Raw genomic sequence first — 17,861 nt, 5'->3', positions numbered from 1 at the left:
AATCTTTGGTGAAGCTCTGCAGCCCTGAGAAAGGGCTCTAGCATGCAAGCCCTGTGTGATTAGGTGAGAATTCATTGCCCCTGGATATCATCCCTGTGCAAGCTTATGCGGTGTCATCCACAGGCAGTGTGTGGACTTCTGTCTTCTTGGGCTTTGGTTAAAGCTGAATTCCTCTGGTGATTCTGTAGTTTGCCAGAAGTCCTTGTACTTCTCCCGTTCTCCTTCTTGCAATCTTTCCCTCGACAGGCTGAACAGAGTGTCTGTTACAGGCATAAAACAAGAAGGGAAGGGAGTGTGTGTATTAGGAGGTTATCAATGCTCCTCAAATCAATTTGTGTGACTGCAGCTTTTCCAGAAGAAAACCTGTGTGCAGTGCCTTCAGCTGATGAACACTCACTGTGCATTTCTGTTCCCATGTAATATGCTTCACTCTTTGATTGAAACCATTCCCAAGGTCTTCAAGTGCTCAGCCTTAGCAGCCTTTGTTTTCCTTTTACCTTTCCATAGATTTGCGTCACGTAATGCTCTAGACAGGGAAGTTCAGCTTAGAGAAAGCCTGGAGACCAAGGGCACTGCTCCTGAAGGCTTGCTGGGGGCATCTTGTCTCCTAGTCCTCTCTCCCAGGTCGATTCTGTAAGCTGGTTTGAAGTCTACAAAATACTTGTGTAGAGCTTTGCCTAAGTACTATGGTATTTAGAGGCTGAGTTAAATCTTTGTCTGCCTCACATGATTTACTTCATGTCAGGTGGGATGATGAATTTTCTTGTGCTCTGCTGGCAGCAGGTCTGTATGCACAGAAATGTTCTGCATATTGGCTGGGTCCAGACCACACAGTCACTGAGAAGTAGGTAAAGGCTTTTAGGCCTCTAAACTCATTCAGGTTTCTTAGCTGTTAGAGACAGTTTGGGGGATAATGCAAACAGTGCAGCCTCTCTTCTTATTTTATATCCTTGAAATGTTTTGGGGTTTGTGCATTACATGTAAGGTAAAAAAAATTGATGAAAATTTGTCTTTTGCAGCTGTTCTCTGCAAAAGCAGCATGACTACATGTTTTTGGTCAATATTTAAAATGTAATTAGTGCTTAAGTCTGCTCAGCACAGCACAGAGTGCCAGGACTCAGCTTTGCATATCGGCCTTATGTTTCTCAAGCTTTGAAGCATCCAGTTTAGGCAACTAGAGATTCTTGCACTAGGCTGCAAGGTGTTCGAAATATTCCCTGGTGTTTCAAGGGGTTTTTACAGATCAGGAACACTGAGTCAGTTTCATAAAGCCTTAAAGTCTAAAGTACTTCTTGTAACTTTTTTCTCGTTAGTCTTTAGTGCAGCTAACACTGTATCACTGCTTGTAAGTTAACAGATGATACCAGTGGAAAACTGAGGTCAGTATCCCAAGAGACCTAGACTAGAGAATGGTAAAAATCATGTGGAGATACAGCTAAATATAGATTAATGCTGAGAACATTCCTGGATACTTGGTTTTGAAAAGCTGCCACAGCCTCTGTAGTACTGTGAAGTTATAACTCTTTGCTCTCAAATAGTCTCGTTGATCTAAGTTTAGCAGAGCACCCACTTACTGGCTGAGTGCCCTTGGTTTGTGGTGGCAACCATGAAATTCTCAGCTTTCTCTTTGGCAGGTTCACGAACGTAGCACTTAGGTGTGGTTTGTGTTGGTGTGACTCTAGGAAAGACAGTGTGCAAAGATAGGAGGAGACCAGCAAGGACACTTTGAGCAGAGACCATCACATACTTTTTCTGCTCTTGCTGTTCCCTGGACTGTCTGAGCTTCAGCTGCAGATGATAGGTGGAACTGCTGCTGGTCCAACATGTTCTAATACAACCTGAAAAACTGATTAAAGGATTTGACTCTGTTCACATCCATTGTCTATTACTCAAACAAGTCTCAGTGAGGCACTGAGATCTTCCTGATGTGCAACATTCCTTTCCAGATCAGGACAGCTGTGCAGTTATTTACTAATGATCTTAAGCCGACCCCACGGATACAAACATCTCAGCTGTTGGCACTATTCTTAGTGTCAGCCACTGCTCTTTTGGGCTTTGAAGTCTGTGTGTTGCTTTCCCCTGTGGCTGCTTAACATTTGGAGCTTAAGAGAGGTGTGACAAGTGGCTCTATGTACCAGCACAGGATCCAGTGGGATATAGACGGATCTGTGTATTTATGCACAAACCCAAGGAAGCAGTGCTACAACCAGCCTGAAACTTTTTCCCTAAATTACTTCTCCCAACACCTCCTGAGTATGTGAACAGGATGAGCTGCAAGAGGGAAGCACTAGATGCTAAAGTGACTACAGTCAAAACAACTTCATTATCTTTTAAAGCTGTTCTAGAATTCATGCTGAGTTTAGAGCATTGCTCTGATCCCACTGGAAATTTCCCTCTTTCATCCCAAAATAAATACATGCTTCTATAGTAATCTGAGTAACTGCCCAATGCAGTCACATAGGGACTTTGGCCTTGCTCACAGTAGTCTGAGTTAACGTCTGATGCTGGTTTTGAAAAGCTTTAAAGTTGCCTGAGCAAGGCAATACCTTGACCCATCCTGACAAAACTCCTGCTGTGCACCTCTGCATTGGCCCACTGCTGTCTGTTGGCTGTGACACTGAGGGCTGTCCTCATGATCCCTTGCAGAGCAGCTGTTAAGTTACAGTTTTGGCTCTACTTTTGGAGGATCCCTGAGAATCTCAGGTCATGCAATGTTCCGTCATTAGTCATGCTTTGTGACCACTTGCAGTATTGTTAACGGTTTCTTTAGTATCCTGGAACAGAAAGCAATAAAAAAACAACCTATCTGCTGTAGGACAATGACTCTTTATGATTAGATTAGATTAGTAAGTGGGGGAGGGAGAAGCTGTAACTGTTTTGGGGTCACTGCCTTACAGGGCTGTGCCTGAGTGCCTTGAGGCCAAGTTGTAAATGCCCCATGTGATGAATGTTCATGCATTTCATGTGCTCCCCTGCTAAAATAGCCTTTTCAAATATTCAGTGAGCCACTGCAGTCTTTTTTGCATATCTCGTTTATCTGTGGCTGTACTTAAGTCATGCCAAAAGGAGGAAACATGCATTGTCAAAGTACCTGTGCATTGCTTTTGCACGTGTGCTCTACTGCTTGATTCTGCTCCATAGCTAGCCATGGGTGACTAGCTTCTGGGTGCTGGCTCTCCCTTCTTCTCTGTGAGGGGTCTCTGCTCTGTCTGACTGCCATACCGTTCAAAACCAGCAGTGAGAATGAACTCTGGCCTGCTGCTGCTGGAAGGAAGGTTTCCCCCACCAGCCCCGCTTTTTTGGCTTTTCTAGGCATATCCTAGCTTGACTTTGTTCTTGTTATCTGAGTGTCACCCATTGCATATTGTTCTGCAGTGGGAGTCGCTGGAGGAGCAAAGATAGTGGCTCCAGTTGTCTCAGACTTCAGGAAGCTATAAATCATCATCTCTTTCTGGCTGTGGATGATACTCAGGATATTTCTATGTTTGCTGACTCTTTTATGTCCTTTAATAAAAAATTATACTCTCCTGTGAAATGTTAGTGACGCTTCTCAGTATTGACTAAAATTGTATTTCTGTGAATGTGAATTTCTGGAATATACCACACCTCTGTTCAGTGGGTGACAGGAAGAGTGAGGCCTGGTGTACCTGTGCATGTCAAACTCTGTCTAGTTTTATGCCCATGTCCCCAGGTGAGCAGAAGGCAGCTCAAAGCAGGAGTGTAAAACATGTTTGTGTACAAGAGAGTTTTGCTATGAAGAGACTATGCAAGTGGACTGAAGTAAGACTTCATGGTGTTGCAAGTGACAAACTACTTCTATTTTCTCATGTGTCCCCGAGTCTGGTCCTCTTATTAGCATCACTGAGAGCTAGTGAAGGTTAAAATGCTCTTGGAGGAGTGTGAGCAGGCATTAAGCATGAAAACTGAAACATTTGAGGCTGGTCAGAACCTTATAGGAGATGAGGAAGATGACAACAAAGTTGCACTATTACACAAGTAGTTGGAGGTTCTTAGAAACACTGCTGCCACCGTACTTAATCTGATTATTTGGGCCTGGGAGAAAATGCCAGCAAAGCCAGGACCTCTGCTGTGGTCTTGGGACAGCTGTGCTGATGGAGGCAGGTGGGTTCTTGTTGAAACCTGGCACAGCAAAGTGATTGTTGCCCCTTCCACAGATAAGAGGCTTTTCCAGCTGCCCTGGCACTAGAAGACTTGCCTTGTAGTCAAGAGTGCCTAAGTCGTGACTGGTTTTATTGGGATGAAATAGGGACTGAATGTGAATGAGGGAGGTCTGGGCTTGCTTGAAATAAATGGAGCTATCATGAAGGATTAGGTATTGGTGCTGGTGTCTGCCTGGCCTTGACAGGCACAAGAAGACCTTTGTCCTGCTGTATCTCCCTTGTTACTGTGAAGGTTTGAAATGCTGTCATGATGGAAATTTGAATGAGAATTCCCCCCTCTGTCTCATGCATGTTAACTCTTCCTGCAGGGATGAATCCTTTGACAGCAAGGTTTAAGTAGGTGAAGTAATCTTTAATTGGTGCCTCCTTAGAGGCCTTGTCATTTGGGCTATAGAGCGTGCATTTCCCAGACCTCCCTGAAGGATGAGGAAACAATCAAGTTAAGGGGTATTAAACAAGGAGGGCCATGCTTTGCTCTCTGGCACTGGAAGCCAGCTGGGTTATCCTTCCTGGGACCATCAGTCTGAAGGCAGGAGCTTCTATATAAGAAGAAGGTCAGATTTTGGCAGCTCTCCTGAAACCTGGCTCTGGCTTTTGTGCTGAGCTGGACTGGGAAGGCATGAATGAGCTTGGTGGGACTCCAGTAGGCTGCTCTGGAGACCTGAGAGCAGAAGGGCTCCAGACATTTTTCCTCAGCTCCTTTTTTGTACAGTTGACTTTGGCCAGGCTCCTTGCAAATATCTTGTGGAAAGTGGTATCTGTAGCAAACTGGGGATAGGAAGTAGGTATTCTGGCATATGTGACCTTCTTTCCTTACCTATTCCTTCTCTGTAGGCTGAGTTCAAGTAACACATTTGGTCTCATGCTATACTGTTGCCTTGCTTTGGTGAAAGAAGTGCTGCCTATGGTCTTTCATTACAGCTACTGTGTTGCACTAAGGAAACTTGCAAGTTGAGGGCAGATGGTGGAGCTGGGAAATGATCTTCTGTATCCATGTTCTGCTGCATCTCATGGAGGACCATCTGTGTTAAGGTGCAGATGCTTTTATTTACCAGGAACCAGCTGCTTACTGCGAGGGACTTACCTCAGTTCTCATAAACAGGCCCTTCTTGCTGTCTTGGAGATTGCAATCATCTCCATGGTGAGAGCTGCACAAACAGGAGGGAAGATAATGACCTTGCAGATTAAAGGGCAGAAGGAGGTTTCCTAGTACGTGAAGCTTGTGCTGATTGCCCTGGTTCTAGATTGAACCAGGAGAGGTAGGCTGCAAACACAGAAGGGTGCTCTGCAAAAATTGTAGGGCCAGGAGGTGCATTACTCAGCCTTGCAGTGTGGAGAGAAAAAAGCTGTACCTGTTTGAGGAACTAAGGTGTGGATTTGATTTGTTCATGGACATGCCCTTTGAGCATATATGAGAGGCAATAAGCCCATCTAATAAAAACTAGCAAAATCTGCCTCTAACTGGCTCTGCTTACCTGCCTTTGATGTGGTTAAAGGGAAACAGGTCTGCACTGTCCTCTTTGTTGGCTTGGAAATACAAAGACCAGCAGCATCCCACTGTATGTCTGGCAAACATCAACAGAATCTTGCCATCCCTGTCCTCACCCCACTTCCAGGGTGCTCGCCTTAAGTTCCCTTTCTTCAGTACTCAAATACCTGTGGGAAGCCTGACCCTAAGCAGAGCTTCAGCTCCAAATGTGCACAGCTCCTTCTGCCATTCTAGTTCAATCGTGATCTCATTTGTTTTGGAGCAGTTCCTGCCAAGGTGCTTTTTTTCAGGTCTTTTCCATCATCTAATTATTTAGAGTTCTAGCAGTGATATCAAGGGAGTGTAAAATGCCACATACTCTGCTCTTCAGCATCTGTGCCTCTTCCCTGTGCTGTTGAGGGATATGTGCTAAGGCAACGTCTGGTGACCAAAAAAACCCCCACATCTCACTTGACGCTTCTCAGGTTCTCAGCTTGGTTGGCTTGTGGCTTATCTGGTGGTGAAGATGCCTAGAGCATCACTGCTGTTCTTGCTGGGGACACTTGGTATTTATGTGATGCCTTGATTCGTTACTTGGACCTTCTACTTGGAGAATGCTACCAGCCTTTCATGTGCTCCCAGTCTTCAGGCCGGTTGTGTCTCTTTTCTCTGGCTGGACTGGCAGTACTGGGAGGTGTTCTTTCTCCTCTGCTTAGCAATAGTAGAGGCCTCACCTGGCATGCTGTGCCCAGCTCTGAGCTCCTCAGTGCAGGAGAAACATGGACATGCTGCAGAGATGGGCCACAAAGGGCGTGTGTTGGTGGAACTTGTGCCAGCGGCTATGATTCCAGATTAAATGTCCCATTGCTGCAGTGCCAAGGACTGAATCTAATCCTGAACAACATAAGTGGAGAACTTAGTTTGGGATGTCATACCTTGGGCTAATGCAAAGAAGTTTGTAGCTTTTGGTGTAGAGGTGTGAAAAACCTTGTGTGTAGTTTTGTGAGGGTGTGAGTGAAGGTTGTGCCAAAGCTGCCAGTCCTGTTGTTTTTGGAACGGAGTGAGGCTGCAGAAATGTGACCCTTCCTCCTTTCACTTGGCAAGATGGAACAGTGTTGCTGGCGCTGAAGCTGGAACCAGGCTTCTCTTGGAGGTGTGTGTGTTTAGGATGAGAGACAGTAGACAAATGATCATGGGGGAATGTTAGGAAAAGCCTTTTCATTGCAAGTGTGGTCAGATGCTGAAGCAGAGCCCCGGGGAGGTTGTGAGATACACATTCTTGCAAATAATGCAAAGTTCATATGAGCATTCAAAGGTCTTTTTGCCTGAGCAGCTAGAGCTGGCCATGCTTGGAACAGGGTACAGGGCCAGAAAACTCCAGAAGTCAGTTCCAATCTTATGCTCTTGGGTGGTAGGTGGTAGATGCCCAGATGGTGTAGTTCAGCTGTGGCATAAATCACAGCCTGAGATTATGCCTGACTGCCTTTTCCTAGGCCAGCATGATAAGCAGAAACTAAAGAGGTGCCTTAGTACTTTGTGGGAGGTGTGCATCTTTCTGGAGATGTTCAAGAGCAGATGATGTGTGCCTGTTGCTGAATTTCATATTACATGTATTGTTTCATTCCTCCAGGTACAGCTACATGATTGACAATGTCATTCTGCTGATCACTGGGACTCTGCACCAGCGTTCCATCTCTGAACTGGTGCCCAAGTGCCATCCTCTGGGAAGTTTTGAGCAGATGGAAGCTGTGAACATTGCTCAGACGCCTGCGGAGCTCTACAATGCAATCCTGGTGGACACTCCCCTGGGTGAGTGGAGCCATTCAAAATACCTCTCAGCTGTGTGTGGTGGAACAGATGTCCCTTTCTCCCCCAGTCTAACTAGCTCCAGCTAAGCCTAAGTTGTGCTCCAGGAAGACAAAATGGTGGGTACAGCTGTGGCTGTTCTGCCTGTGGTGGCTGGGCTTGAGTTCAGGTTTATGCCTGTCCTGTGCCATCTTTTCCTCTGGAGATCCAGCTAGCTCTGTACCCTTCAATCAGTGTCCAGGCCAGCACAGTGGTAGAGCAGACTGCTGGAAAGTTTGGTTTGTGTGAGCCAGGTCTTGAGTCTCCTTAGTGAAAGGCTATTGGGTCTTCTGCTGGAATGAATCACTTGATTTCCAGCACTTTTAGTTGGACCATTGGGTAATTTCTGGTATGCAATTTTTATAGATAATTATGGAGATCTGCACATGCCCAGTCTTGTTCTGAGACTACTAAAATTAGCATTAGTTAAATGAAAGCGCTTTACATAAACAAAAAACAAACCCAAACAACCACAGCAAAACAAAGAAATCTCCGAAAGCCTTTAAAATCTCATTGTATAGCAGCATCCTGGACTGAAGTATATTGTCTCAGGGATACAGGCTTGTTCAGGAGGCACATAATGCTAAAACCAAGTGTCTTTTGAGCAGCTAGTCAGAGAGATAGCTTCTTTAAAGATAAAAGGTGTAGGAAGTGGTTCTGGAGAAAATATGGAAGTCTTTTTGCAGTAGTAGGGGAGGTAGTCACAGGTGACTTGCTAGTTTAGCATCTGTGGGCAAAAACGTAGTGAGATATGCCTGAGTCAGTGATTAGTCATTCTTTTGGGGTTGCTAAAAGGAGCAAAACACTCTAAGTCATCATACCATCTTTGATAGAAATAGTTGGGTTTGGAACTGAAAGTGCTTTTGCAAATGCTCTGTGTAATAATGGGGCAAATGAAGTAGTTGTTGTGGAAAAATGACTTGTGTCCAGCAAAGAAGAGAGAATGTGCCTCAGGAGATCTGGGTTGCAAGGCAGGGCAACAACGCAGCAGGAGAACTGAGACTCTGCATGCAGCTGAGTTGAGCCCACTTGTAGGGATGATGTGTGGGAAGAAAATCCTCCTCACAAGTAAGTGGGAACCTTCCCATTTTGGCAAGAAGATAGAACAGAGTATTTCAGAGATATTATCTTTTAGAGAGAGACCTTAAAGCTTCTAGCAGAGTACGGAGTGAAAATGCCCTGTGTCAGTGGTGAGATGGTTCTGGAGAACATGGCTGGCAGTTGAGGGTCTTTGCCTGTTGCAGTCATGTACTTGTACATGAGTTGGTTTTGCCTGCTTCAGCCCGGGCTGGGCTGGCTTCTCCAGACCTTTGCCCTGGCCATGCCCTTGGGGCTGTGTACCAACCAGTGTGGCATTTCTTCAGAAGGGGAACATGGGGAGTAGCTGTGTTGCCTAAACAAGCAGGCATGCAGGCTCCAGTTGTTTAACTTGCACTCTTTCCAGTGACCACACGCAAAGAAACAGCAGCTCTATCTCCTAAAAGGACTTGAGTAGCTACGTGGCTTGTTGGGAATGCCTAACCCCAAATGGTTTTCATAGGTTAACAGGGCAAAATAAGACTTGCTGTAAGCCTAATTTGGGATATTGGAGGGCCAAGAACTGAAATAGTTGTGTACTCATTCCTCAGCTACTCTGAAGTAGCCACTGCTTAGCTCTCCAGGCTGGCCAGCATGTCCTGCAGTAAAAACCAGTCCTGGCACACTCTGTTTGCGTTTTTGCCAACCATCGGAAGCAGTGTTCCTCCAGCCACGTGGCATTGGGCTCTAGTGCTGCAAAGAAACTTTTGCTGGGTTGATCTCTGTTCAGGACCCTCCAGACTGACAGTGTGGCTGCTGTACCTCCAGGCAGCTCATGCTATAAAAGCAGTGCAGGCCAGAGGTGTGAGCTTGCATCACAGCTGGTTTGTTGCACAGAGCAGAGCACTGGTCAGTTCTCAGCACGTCTGTGGTGTCTGTAACCCACAGCTGGACTGCGTAAGCTGAGACAGATCAGATTTCTCTTTGTAGCAAATTCAGCAAAGTTGGTTGCTGAGTGAGAGTTGAAGTCAGGAAGTCCTGTCAATGGGTTTAATTGTACCACTCATTTGGTAGCAAGAACACAGCAGCAGCATTATATTACACTGTAGATGTACAAGACTCATCTATATCTGCAGCTTGCAGCACCTGTATTTGGTCTGAAATCTGTGTTCTTTAGGTGGCAACAATTTTTCCAAGTCCCTCCCAGAGGTACTCTGGCAAAGTATGTAGGGCTGAGCATACTACCAAGTCCTACTAGTTTATTTTGTCTCCTGTTGCTAACTTCCAGCTAGAGAAATAAAAGCCCTTGGAAGAAGTGGAAAATGAGACTGATAGACTTGACCAGGAGAAAGAGCTCTTGACTCCAACCATGACCAGTGTCATGTGTTATAGGAGCTGCGGCATCACCATGCCTTCTTAATCCCACTAGGATATTGTAGAAGGAGGGAGAAGCATCAGCTCCTTGTGACTCACTAGCTGCTCACAGGTGCTTGAGCACTCCTGCCATGCTCTAGCAGGCAGTTCAAAGCTGCCTTGTCACCTCCAAGTGCCTGCATCTGGGAACAGTCTGGGGATTGCTTATTTTTAAATACAGGCTGCTCTATCACTGATATTGGGGGCTAGAGCTGAGAACTTCTGCTGGGAATAGGCTGTTGACAAAACCATGGGACTAAGGGATGAAGAAAGATTTTCTTATGGGAACCCCAAAAATTATTATAGCTTAAGGAGCCACGGTGGAGCCTGAGGTTTTTGAGTCATGACGATTTGGCTGCTGAAGATAAGGGCCCGGCCTAGGAGGGGCAAACTCAACACAGGGTGTGCTTTTGCCTGGTATTGTTGAAGAATCTGGAAAGTGCTGAGCATGGGTCTGGTTAGGGCAATGCTAACTCTGTCTCTGGCTCTGTTTCAGCTGCTTTCTTCCAAGACTGCATATCTGAACAGGACCTGGATGAAATGAACATTGAAATAATTCGAAACACCCTGTATAAGGTAAATGAATCACAGAATGTGTTAGGTTGGAAAGGACCACAGTGGGTCATCTCGTTCAGCCTCCCTGCTCAAGCAGGGTTATCCTAGAGCACATGGCACAGGATTGTGTCCAGATGGTTCTGGAATATCTCCTGTGAGGGAGGCTCTGCAGCCTCTGTGAGCAAACATTTCCAGGGCATGATCACCTGCATAGTAAAAAAGTTCTTCCTCGTAGTCACATGGAGCTTCCTGTGCATCAGTTTCTCTTGTCCTATGCTAGAGTCTCTGAGAAGGGAAGGAGATGTTAACTTGCTGATTTATTCCTAGCGTGGTGATTAAACATGTCAAAGACTAGTTACATCCATTGGCATGTAAATATAGTGCTCCTGGAGAGGCCTGAAGTCCACTCACACAGCTCTGCTGAGTCAGGGCACTAGAGCTAGGCAGAAAGGAGGATTTTCTGGGAGCTGTCAAGAGTCTGTGCAAGAGATTTTGCAGAGGTTGTGTATTTGAATTTCCTCATGCCTGAGGCAGGCAGGAGAAGTCTGCTCCCTCACCACACAAGTTCAGAGGTGTAGTTAACTGCGTTCAAAGTGACTAGATCTTAAACTTGGTTGAAGGACTCCCATTGGCTTGGCTCCCTGTCTTGAGCCTTTTCCAAACACCTTCCAACAGTCTGCTCAAGCCTTCCATGGCTGTGGTTGGGGTTAGATGTTCTTGGTAGAGCAGTGTAAAAGGTGCAAGCTGGGGAGAGTATTGGCAGAGGGATATGGAGGGGCTAAGGATCTCCTTCTTCTGAGCTGTCATTTTCTCTGCAGGCCCTGTCTGGTTTTTGCTGGCAGTGTCAAAGTGTGTGTTTATGTGCAGGCTGTGGCTATCGCTCCATCTCGACTCTCTGGATCAAGGGTGGGATGTAGATTGTATCTGTCAATCTTGTTTTGGCTGGTCACGGCCAGCCTGCAGTCAGTGTGACCTCTTCTTCCCAAGGAAGCTGTGGCCTGTTTGGAGAGGCAGAGAGCAGGTCAGGCGTGAAGGGAAGAAGGCAAAGAGGGGGAGAAGGAGCGGTGTGTCGGCAGTCATGCCCAGCTGCCTGTGGCCTCTGGCGTGTACTGGTCTTTGCTGTAACGGAGAGGGGAGACCTGTGTGCATAAACACCACAGCCTTGAAGGGCGCAGGCCTCGGTGTTGACATGAGGCAGGAGGAGGAAGGCAGGGAGCAAAGTGGGCACAGGGAAAACTGGTTGGGAAGGAGGTGGGAGTCATCCCCTTGGATCCCAGCTGCCATGTCCTTTCCCATATCCTTTTTGAGGCTTGATACTGCTTTGTAGTCTGCTCTTCCTACCCGCAGATGGAAATGTAAGTGCCTGTAATGCCTCGTGTGTGCTGGCACTGGTTCTTGCTAAAGAGCAGCCCCTGGGGAGTATAGGGGCTCTGTCTGTAACAAATCACAGGGATGAAGGAGCGGAAAAGGTGACTGCTGCTTAGACTCTACTTGAAGGCACCTCTCTCCCCAGGGACTGGAAAATGTATAATACAATGCAAATGAGGGAAATAAAATCAGGTCTGAAATCTGCAGAGAGCTGCTCTGAAAAACACAACAGGCCTGGGACAGATGCCTGTGTCCATGTGGAATTGGCATGGGCAGGGGAAGTGCTATCTCCCAGACGTACTGGGGGTTTTTTTAGGGAATATGTGAGTGTGTTGGCAGAAAGTTTGAGCAGGATTCATCGGAGGCAAGCTATTACAAAGGCTTCTTGTTAGCAGTGGAGGTTCTCAAATGGAAATATGGTTAGGATGGGGAACAGGTTAAAAGTGGTCAGTGCTTAGTGTCGAGTGCAGTCAGCAGCCAAGTCCTGCAACGGAAGTGTGCTTGCATTGTTATCTTCAGTGGTTACTCCCTTTGTTCCACCTCTTGTTGAAGTGAAGCCAGCTGACCGTTGTCCTTTTCTAGTGAAGTTTTTGTAGGAACCAGCTGAAGGAGCTTTGTGACTGCACAATAAAATAAAGCAGGCGAATCAATGTAGATAAATGTGGAGTGGTGTATGGGAGAGGCAAGGAGGGAATCCTAACTCTGCTTATACAGTGAGGATCTTCCAGTTCCTTCCTACTACTAAATGGACTCTTGGGTAGTGATTGACCTAAGCAAGTGCCTGTCTACAAGGTAACATGTTCCTAACAGTAGAGAAGAACTGCATGAGTATCACTGTGCTGCTGCATCCATCTGTAAAGTGTGTTTGACCTGGACACTGTCACATTCCACTCAGAGTATGAACAGCAAAACAGGAGAAGGTGCTAATGGAGCCACGTTTAGAGGCTTGGGTATGATGACTTCTGTATGGAAAATTATGAAAACAGGCTAGTATTCCTCACCTGCAAGAGGAGGGAATCCAAGCTGTGGTGGTATCTGCCGATAGTGTTGGAAAAGACAACGTGGATGGACAGGCCACAGGCCTATCTTCAGACTGGATTTGAAGACAGATGAGGGTAGCAGGAGGCAGGGGGTGGGTTCATGAAAGGGAAAACCCATTAAGGATCATTAAAGGTGAAGACACCCTCATTTTTGGGGTAAGGGCTTCAGGATACTGGAGTGTTTCTGTAAGTTGCTGTCATTAGGAGGGCACTCAGTGCAGCTGTTTATAGATCGTGTTTCCATGGTGTCTGTGATACTGGATCCCCATTCACTGCTGGATATTTGAATTCACCTATACCTTAGGTTTGTGCATGAGCTCTGATAAAGGCAGAGGCAGTGACTGAATCTCTTCTCCACGTTCCCTTTCCTGTCAGCCTCAAGCAGTGTCCATTATCCATGTCCTTGTTCCTGGGGAAACTCTGCAGACTGATGCTCTGTCTCTCCTACACCTGAGCAGTGTTGAGTGCTGGAGAGGGGAGAGGCTTTCTTTGATGTGTGATGCTCACCCAGCACTGTCCTCTTGCACTGTGTGGTAACAAATATTTACAGAACACAGTAATCCAGGTGCTTTCCTAGTGCAGAGGCTGAGTGTCCAACTTGTACATTCTTGGTCCATCTTCAGTCCCAGAGTTATTGTGACAGAGAGGTTTGTGGTGTTTCAGCATCCTTTTATTCCATCCCTTTGAAGTGATTCTGGTTGCAGCTCTATGCCTAGGGAGGTGTTTTATCACATGATCACTTCTGAGAACATTTTTGCTGAATGATACTTTTAGCCATCCACAGCTTTCTTAGGCTCCCCCTGGGAGACACAGTCATCTTCCAGATGGATTACGGAACATCTCTACAAATGACTATGTTTCCTGCAGGCGCAGTGTTGCTGTGCCTGCCCTTATGTTTTCTGCAGTGCTCCAGTTGGAATAGAGACCAAGTGGCCGCAGTGTGAAAAGAGAATTAGAGGGAATGGCTGGTTTCTTTCACAGATGTCCTGTCTCATCTCTTGACTCTGCTTACGCAGCGCTACTTTCTGAGTGTAGGTCTTGCGGCTATGGTTGTGCGGCTTGGCATGTTTGTGGAGGCCAGAGCAGGGTCAGGAAACCACGTGAGACTTCAGTAAATGAGTTAGACGACTCAAAGGAGAAAAATAGGCTTTAACCTTGCTGCCTGGGGATCTTGCCCACAGTAAGCTCATACAGTCACTTGAACAAACCCAACCACAACCCTTCGTGTCTCTGGCTTCTGGGGAAGCACTGTCATTGTGTGGGCAAGTTCACATGGGGCCAGAGTGGTTGTGCTGTGTTACAGACTGTCTGGGAGCCTCCCTACTTGCTGTCTGTCCTCTGCTGAAGGGTCCTGCGAGGGAAGTAAGTGAAGCTGTGTAGAAGAATGCTCATCTGCTCTCTCTCTTCCAGGCTTACCTGGAGTCCTTCTACAAGTTCTGCAAGACACTGGGAGGTACCACGGCAGATGCCATGTGCCCAATCCTGGAGGTAGGTCTGGAAACCCCCAGAACTGGATGGTATTACAGTGATGGTCATCACTCACTCCTTGCTCAGGCCCAGCTTGTCTGCCAATGTTAAACATTCTCCAGATACTCTTCAGCATCCCCATGCTCACTCGACCTTCTCACTGGGAGACCTGGGGAGCACTGCCTGTATATGACTTTGGTTCCCCAGGAACTGACCCATTTGTTGCCTCTGTGGCAATATCTTCATACTCTCAGTTGGATAACAAGCAGGAGAGCTACCCCAGCTGTTTGAGTCACAGCCTGTCTCCTTGCCAAGGCTTGCTTGGTTCAGGAGCAGTAGGTGAGGGACACTCCTTGACTTGAGCAGGATTTGGCTTGTGCTTGGGATGGGGATTTCCTCACCTGGCTGCTCCTCAGGTATCAGCTACTGGGCATACTGTAGCCTGCACATGTGCCCTGCCCTGGCCAAGCACTGGAGAGCTGTAAACATCCTGGCAGCATCCTTATGCTGCTCTCTGATGTGGCTCTGTGCAGAGCAGCATTGATATCTGCCAGCCAGTCTGGTAAAGATGCTGCATCCTAGGGTGAACCACTCTTTTCCCGCAGTTTGAAGCTGACCGGAGGGCTTTCATTATCACCATCAACTCATTTGGTACTGAGCTGTCCAAGGAGGACCGAGCCAAGCTGTTCCCACACTGCGGCAAGCTCTACCCTGAGGGCCTGGCTCAGCTGGCCAGGGCAGATGACTACGAACAAGTGAAAAACGTTGCTGACTACTACCCTGTGAGTGCTCTGGGGTGAGGGCCATGGGGAATGGTACAAAGACCTGCTCTGGATCAGAGCTGCTTGGGGATCTGGGGAACTTGTGGCTTGACAGCTTGGGGACAGAGGTGCCAGTCTTCTGCGATGCGGTTGGTTCTGTGCACTGCTTGGCCAGGACTTGACTTGCCTGAGATGTTGTCTTGTTGGTCATTGCTGTCATTCCAGTAGTGATTGGGAGACAATGTTCCCTGTCCCAGGGTGTGGGGACTGCCCTTACCACCAAACGCTTGAAGTGTTGATGTAGCAGCAGTGACAGGCTCTGCTTGCCTGATTTGGGAGTGGAAATTTGTCTTCAGTGAGAGGTGGTGTTGCCCCATTTCCAGCCCTGAACTCTGGTTTAGTTGAAGGGGAGGTGCCGAGCTGGGAGGACACATTTGGATTTGTCTGTGTTCAAGCCACTTTGTGTATGGCTGGGGACCTGTTTCGAGTCAGTGTCCCCTTACTGAGCAGCCAGTGTGTGTGTAGTCACAGGGGTCTGGCCCAAGCACTCCAGTCTGTACATGGAGGGGTCTGTACCTGATGCCCCTTTTCTTGTAGGCTCAGAGCAATGATCTGCCTTTGAGAACTGCAGATTTCAGAGAAGGGGCAGGACTCTCAGCTCCCTGTCCTCTGACTTGACAGGGTGGCTGGAGTATCTGTCTGACACAGGGGGCCCCCAAGTGCTGCTAAACTTGGGTGCTGGGTATATCCTCATGTAATGCCTTCCTACAGGAGTACAAGCTGCTATTTGAAGGGGCTGGCAGCAACCCTGGAGACAAAACCCTTGAAGATCGGTTCTTTGAACACGAGGTGAGTGAGCTCCGAGGTGCTTCTAGACATGTGCCATTTGCAAAGCTCCACGTGGCAGGAAGCTGGTCTGCTGCCTTGTCAGCAGTGCTGTGGATGAGCAGGGTTTGGGGGAAGGAGAAGCATACTTGCCCTCTGCTCCTGCATGAGAATGGGGCCCTGGCATAGTGCTTGGCCTGTTTTGTCACCCAGACAGATTGAAACAGTGTGGGGAGGCATGTTTGGGGGTGCTGGTGGATATTTGGTCCATCAATAACAAAACCAGAGTGTAATTATGTGGAAAAGGAGGACTTTCATGGTACCTGAGGTATAAATATTTCCTCCTTCAAATGTCAGAGCCTGTCCTGAGCCATGTGCTGTAGGTTAGAGCTGTCCTGAGGACCTAGAGAGATGCAGAACAGGATACCTGTGCTGAGCCTTCCAGCCTGCTGGGAAGTCATGGGCCCTTCCAAGCAGCTCCATGCTTGCCTTGACCAATTCCTCCTATAAGAGGTGAACATGTGACATGTCCTCCTCTGGGCTTTCCCCAGGTAAAGCTGAACAAGCTGGCTTTCCTCAACCAATTCCATTTTGGAGTCTTCTACGCCTTCGTGAAGCTGAAGGAGCAGGAGTGCCGCAACATTGTGTGGATTGCAGAGTGCATCGCCCAGCGGCACAGGACCAAGATTGACAACTACATTCCCATATTCTAACTCTGCCCTGCTCCTGTCCGACCCTCCTGCCCTGGAGTCCGGAGGGACCCCTAACTCCCTGAGTTGTCCCTTGCCCAGACTCCAGGGATGTCCCATCTGTGGAACTGGATCAAATGAGGAAACTGTACAGTTGCTAGTTAAATTATTCACAAGCTGAAGTTTGAATTGTGTGTACTGTGAGATGTCCAGAGGGACCAGTGGTCCAGTCTTAGCCTTGTGCAGCAGGAGGACCTCCTGTTGCATATGCAGTAGTCCCAGTGTTCCTGTACTAATCGCTGTGTGCGCTTATGCTCATAGAGCAAGCTTGAGCTGCCTCTGATGGGGTCCCACTGCTTGCAGAGAAACTGGTCAGGTCTGCCATGGCTGGGGGGCCCTCTGTCAGTGCTCTGCACGCCTCCTACTCAGTGTTGTTCCTGTGAGATGTAGTTAGAGTGTGGTTTGTAGCGTAGCCCATGCTGCTGTGCAATCCCTGCATCCCCTTGTAGTGAACCCTGACCTGGGAGAGACCAAGCAGCCCTGGCCGGAACTGGAATGGAGCCTGTGGGAACGTGAGGGCAGAGCCAAAATGCTTGTGGAGCACAGTCTTCCTACTCTAGCAGTGTTTGCACTTGTGCAGCCTTGCTGTGTCTGCAGAAGCAGCTCTCGTCAGTCTCCCTGCTGCCCTGGACAGGGCTCCATAAGCTGGCTGAACTCCTTCCTCTTGTGGAGACCCACAGCTTGCAGTTTACTGTCACAATCATGCAAGAGCTGGGGCTCCTCTGGGCTCTGCAGATGGTACTGGATCCCTGCACCCCTCCACGGCAGATATCAAGGCTCCTCCCCTGCAGAGGGTGGGTTGGCACTGCCATGGAGCTGTATGCCACAGCTGGCCAGGGGACAGAGCAGCCTTAGTCACCCTGGTGAGGGCAGAGATGTCGCAGGCTATGTCTGTCTATGGTCTGGTGTGGGAGCCAAGCAAGCCCTGGGCATGGTGTGGCAACCCTGTTCCTTGCTGCTCTGTTCTGGCTAGCTCCTACTTGCACTTGAGTTCTGGGACACGTGCAATGGCAGCAGAGAAACGTTGCTGGTGGGAAACGTGCTGGATGCTGCTGGGAGGAAGGATCAATGGAGAGCGGCTCTGTCCCAGCTTGTGCTGTGGTCACCTCTCTGCAGTTTGTTTTCCTGTGATCCCCTCCTCTCTACACCAATAAATATCTGCCTACTGCACT

General features: G+C 47.9%; 1 protein-coding gene across 1 annotated transcript in view; it reads left to right on the top strand.

Moving 5' to 3' along the window:
• ATP6V0D1 (ATPase H+ transporting V0 subunit d1) overlaps positions 1-17,859 on the top strand; it is a 34,417-nt gene extending 16,558 nt beyond the window's left edge. Inside the window, exons 3-8 of the mRNA XM_085071663.1 lie at positions 7,280-7,458; positions 10,421-10,500; positions 14,298-14,375; positions 14,960-15,136; positions 15,887-15,964; positions 16,492-17,859. Coding sequence (XP_084927789.1) covers positions 7,280-7,458; positions 10,421-10,500; positions 14,298-14,375; positions 14,960-15,136; positions 15,887-15,964; positions 16,492-16,653 — 754 coding nt within the window. The 3' untranslated portion in view covers positions 16,654-17,859. The remainder of the gene's footprint in view (positions 1-7,279; positions 7,459-10,420; positions 10,501-14,297; positions 14,376-14,959; positions 15,137-15,886; positions 15,965-16,491) is intronic.
• The last annotated feature ends 2 nt before the right edge of the window (positions 17,860-17,861 follow it).

Source organism: Lichenostomus cassidix, chromosome 11, assembly GCF_008360975.1.
Source record: "Lichenostomus cassidix isolate B80296 chromosome 11, HeHo_3.0, whole genome shotgun sequence".
Classification (NCBI taxonomy): Eukaryota; Metazoa; Chordata; class Aves; order Passeriformes; family Meliphagidae; genus Lichenostomus; species Lichenostomus cassidix.
This window is presented reverse-complemented; position numbering and strand designations above follow the sequence as displayed.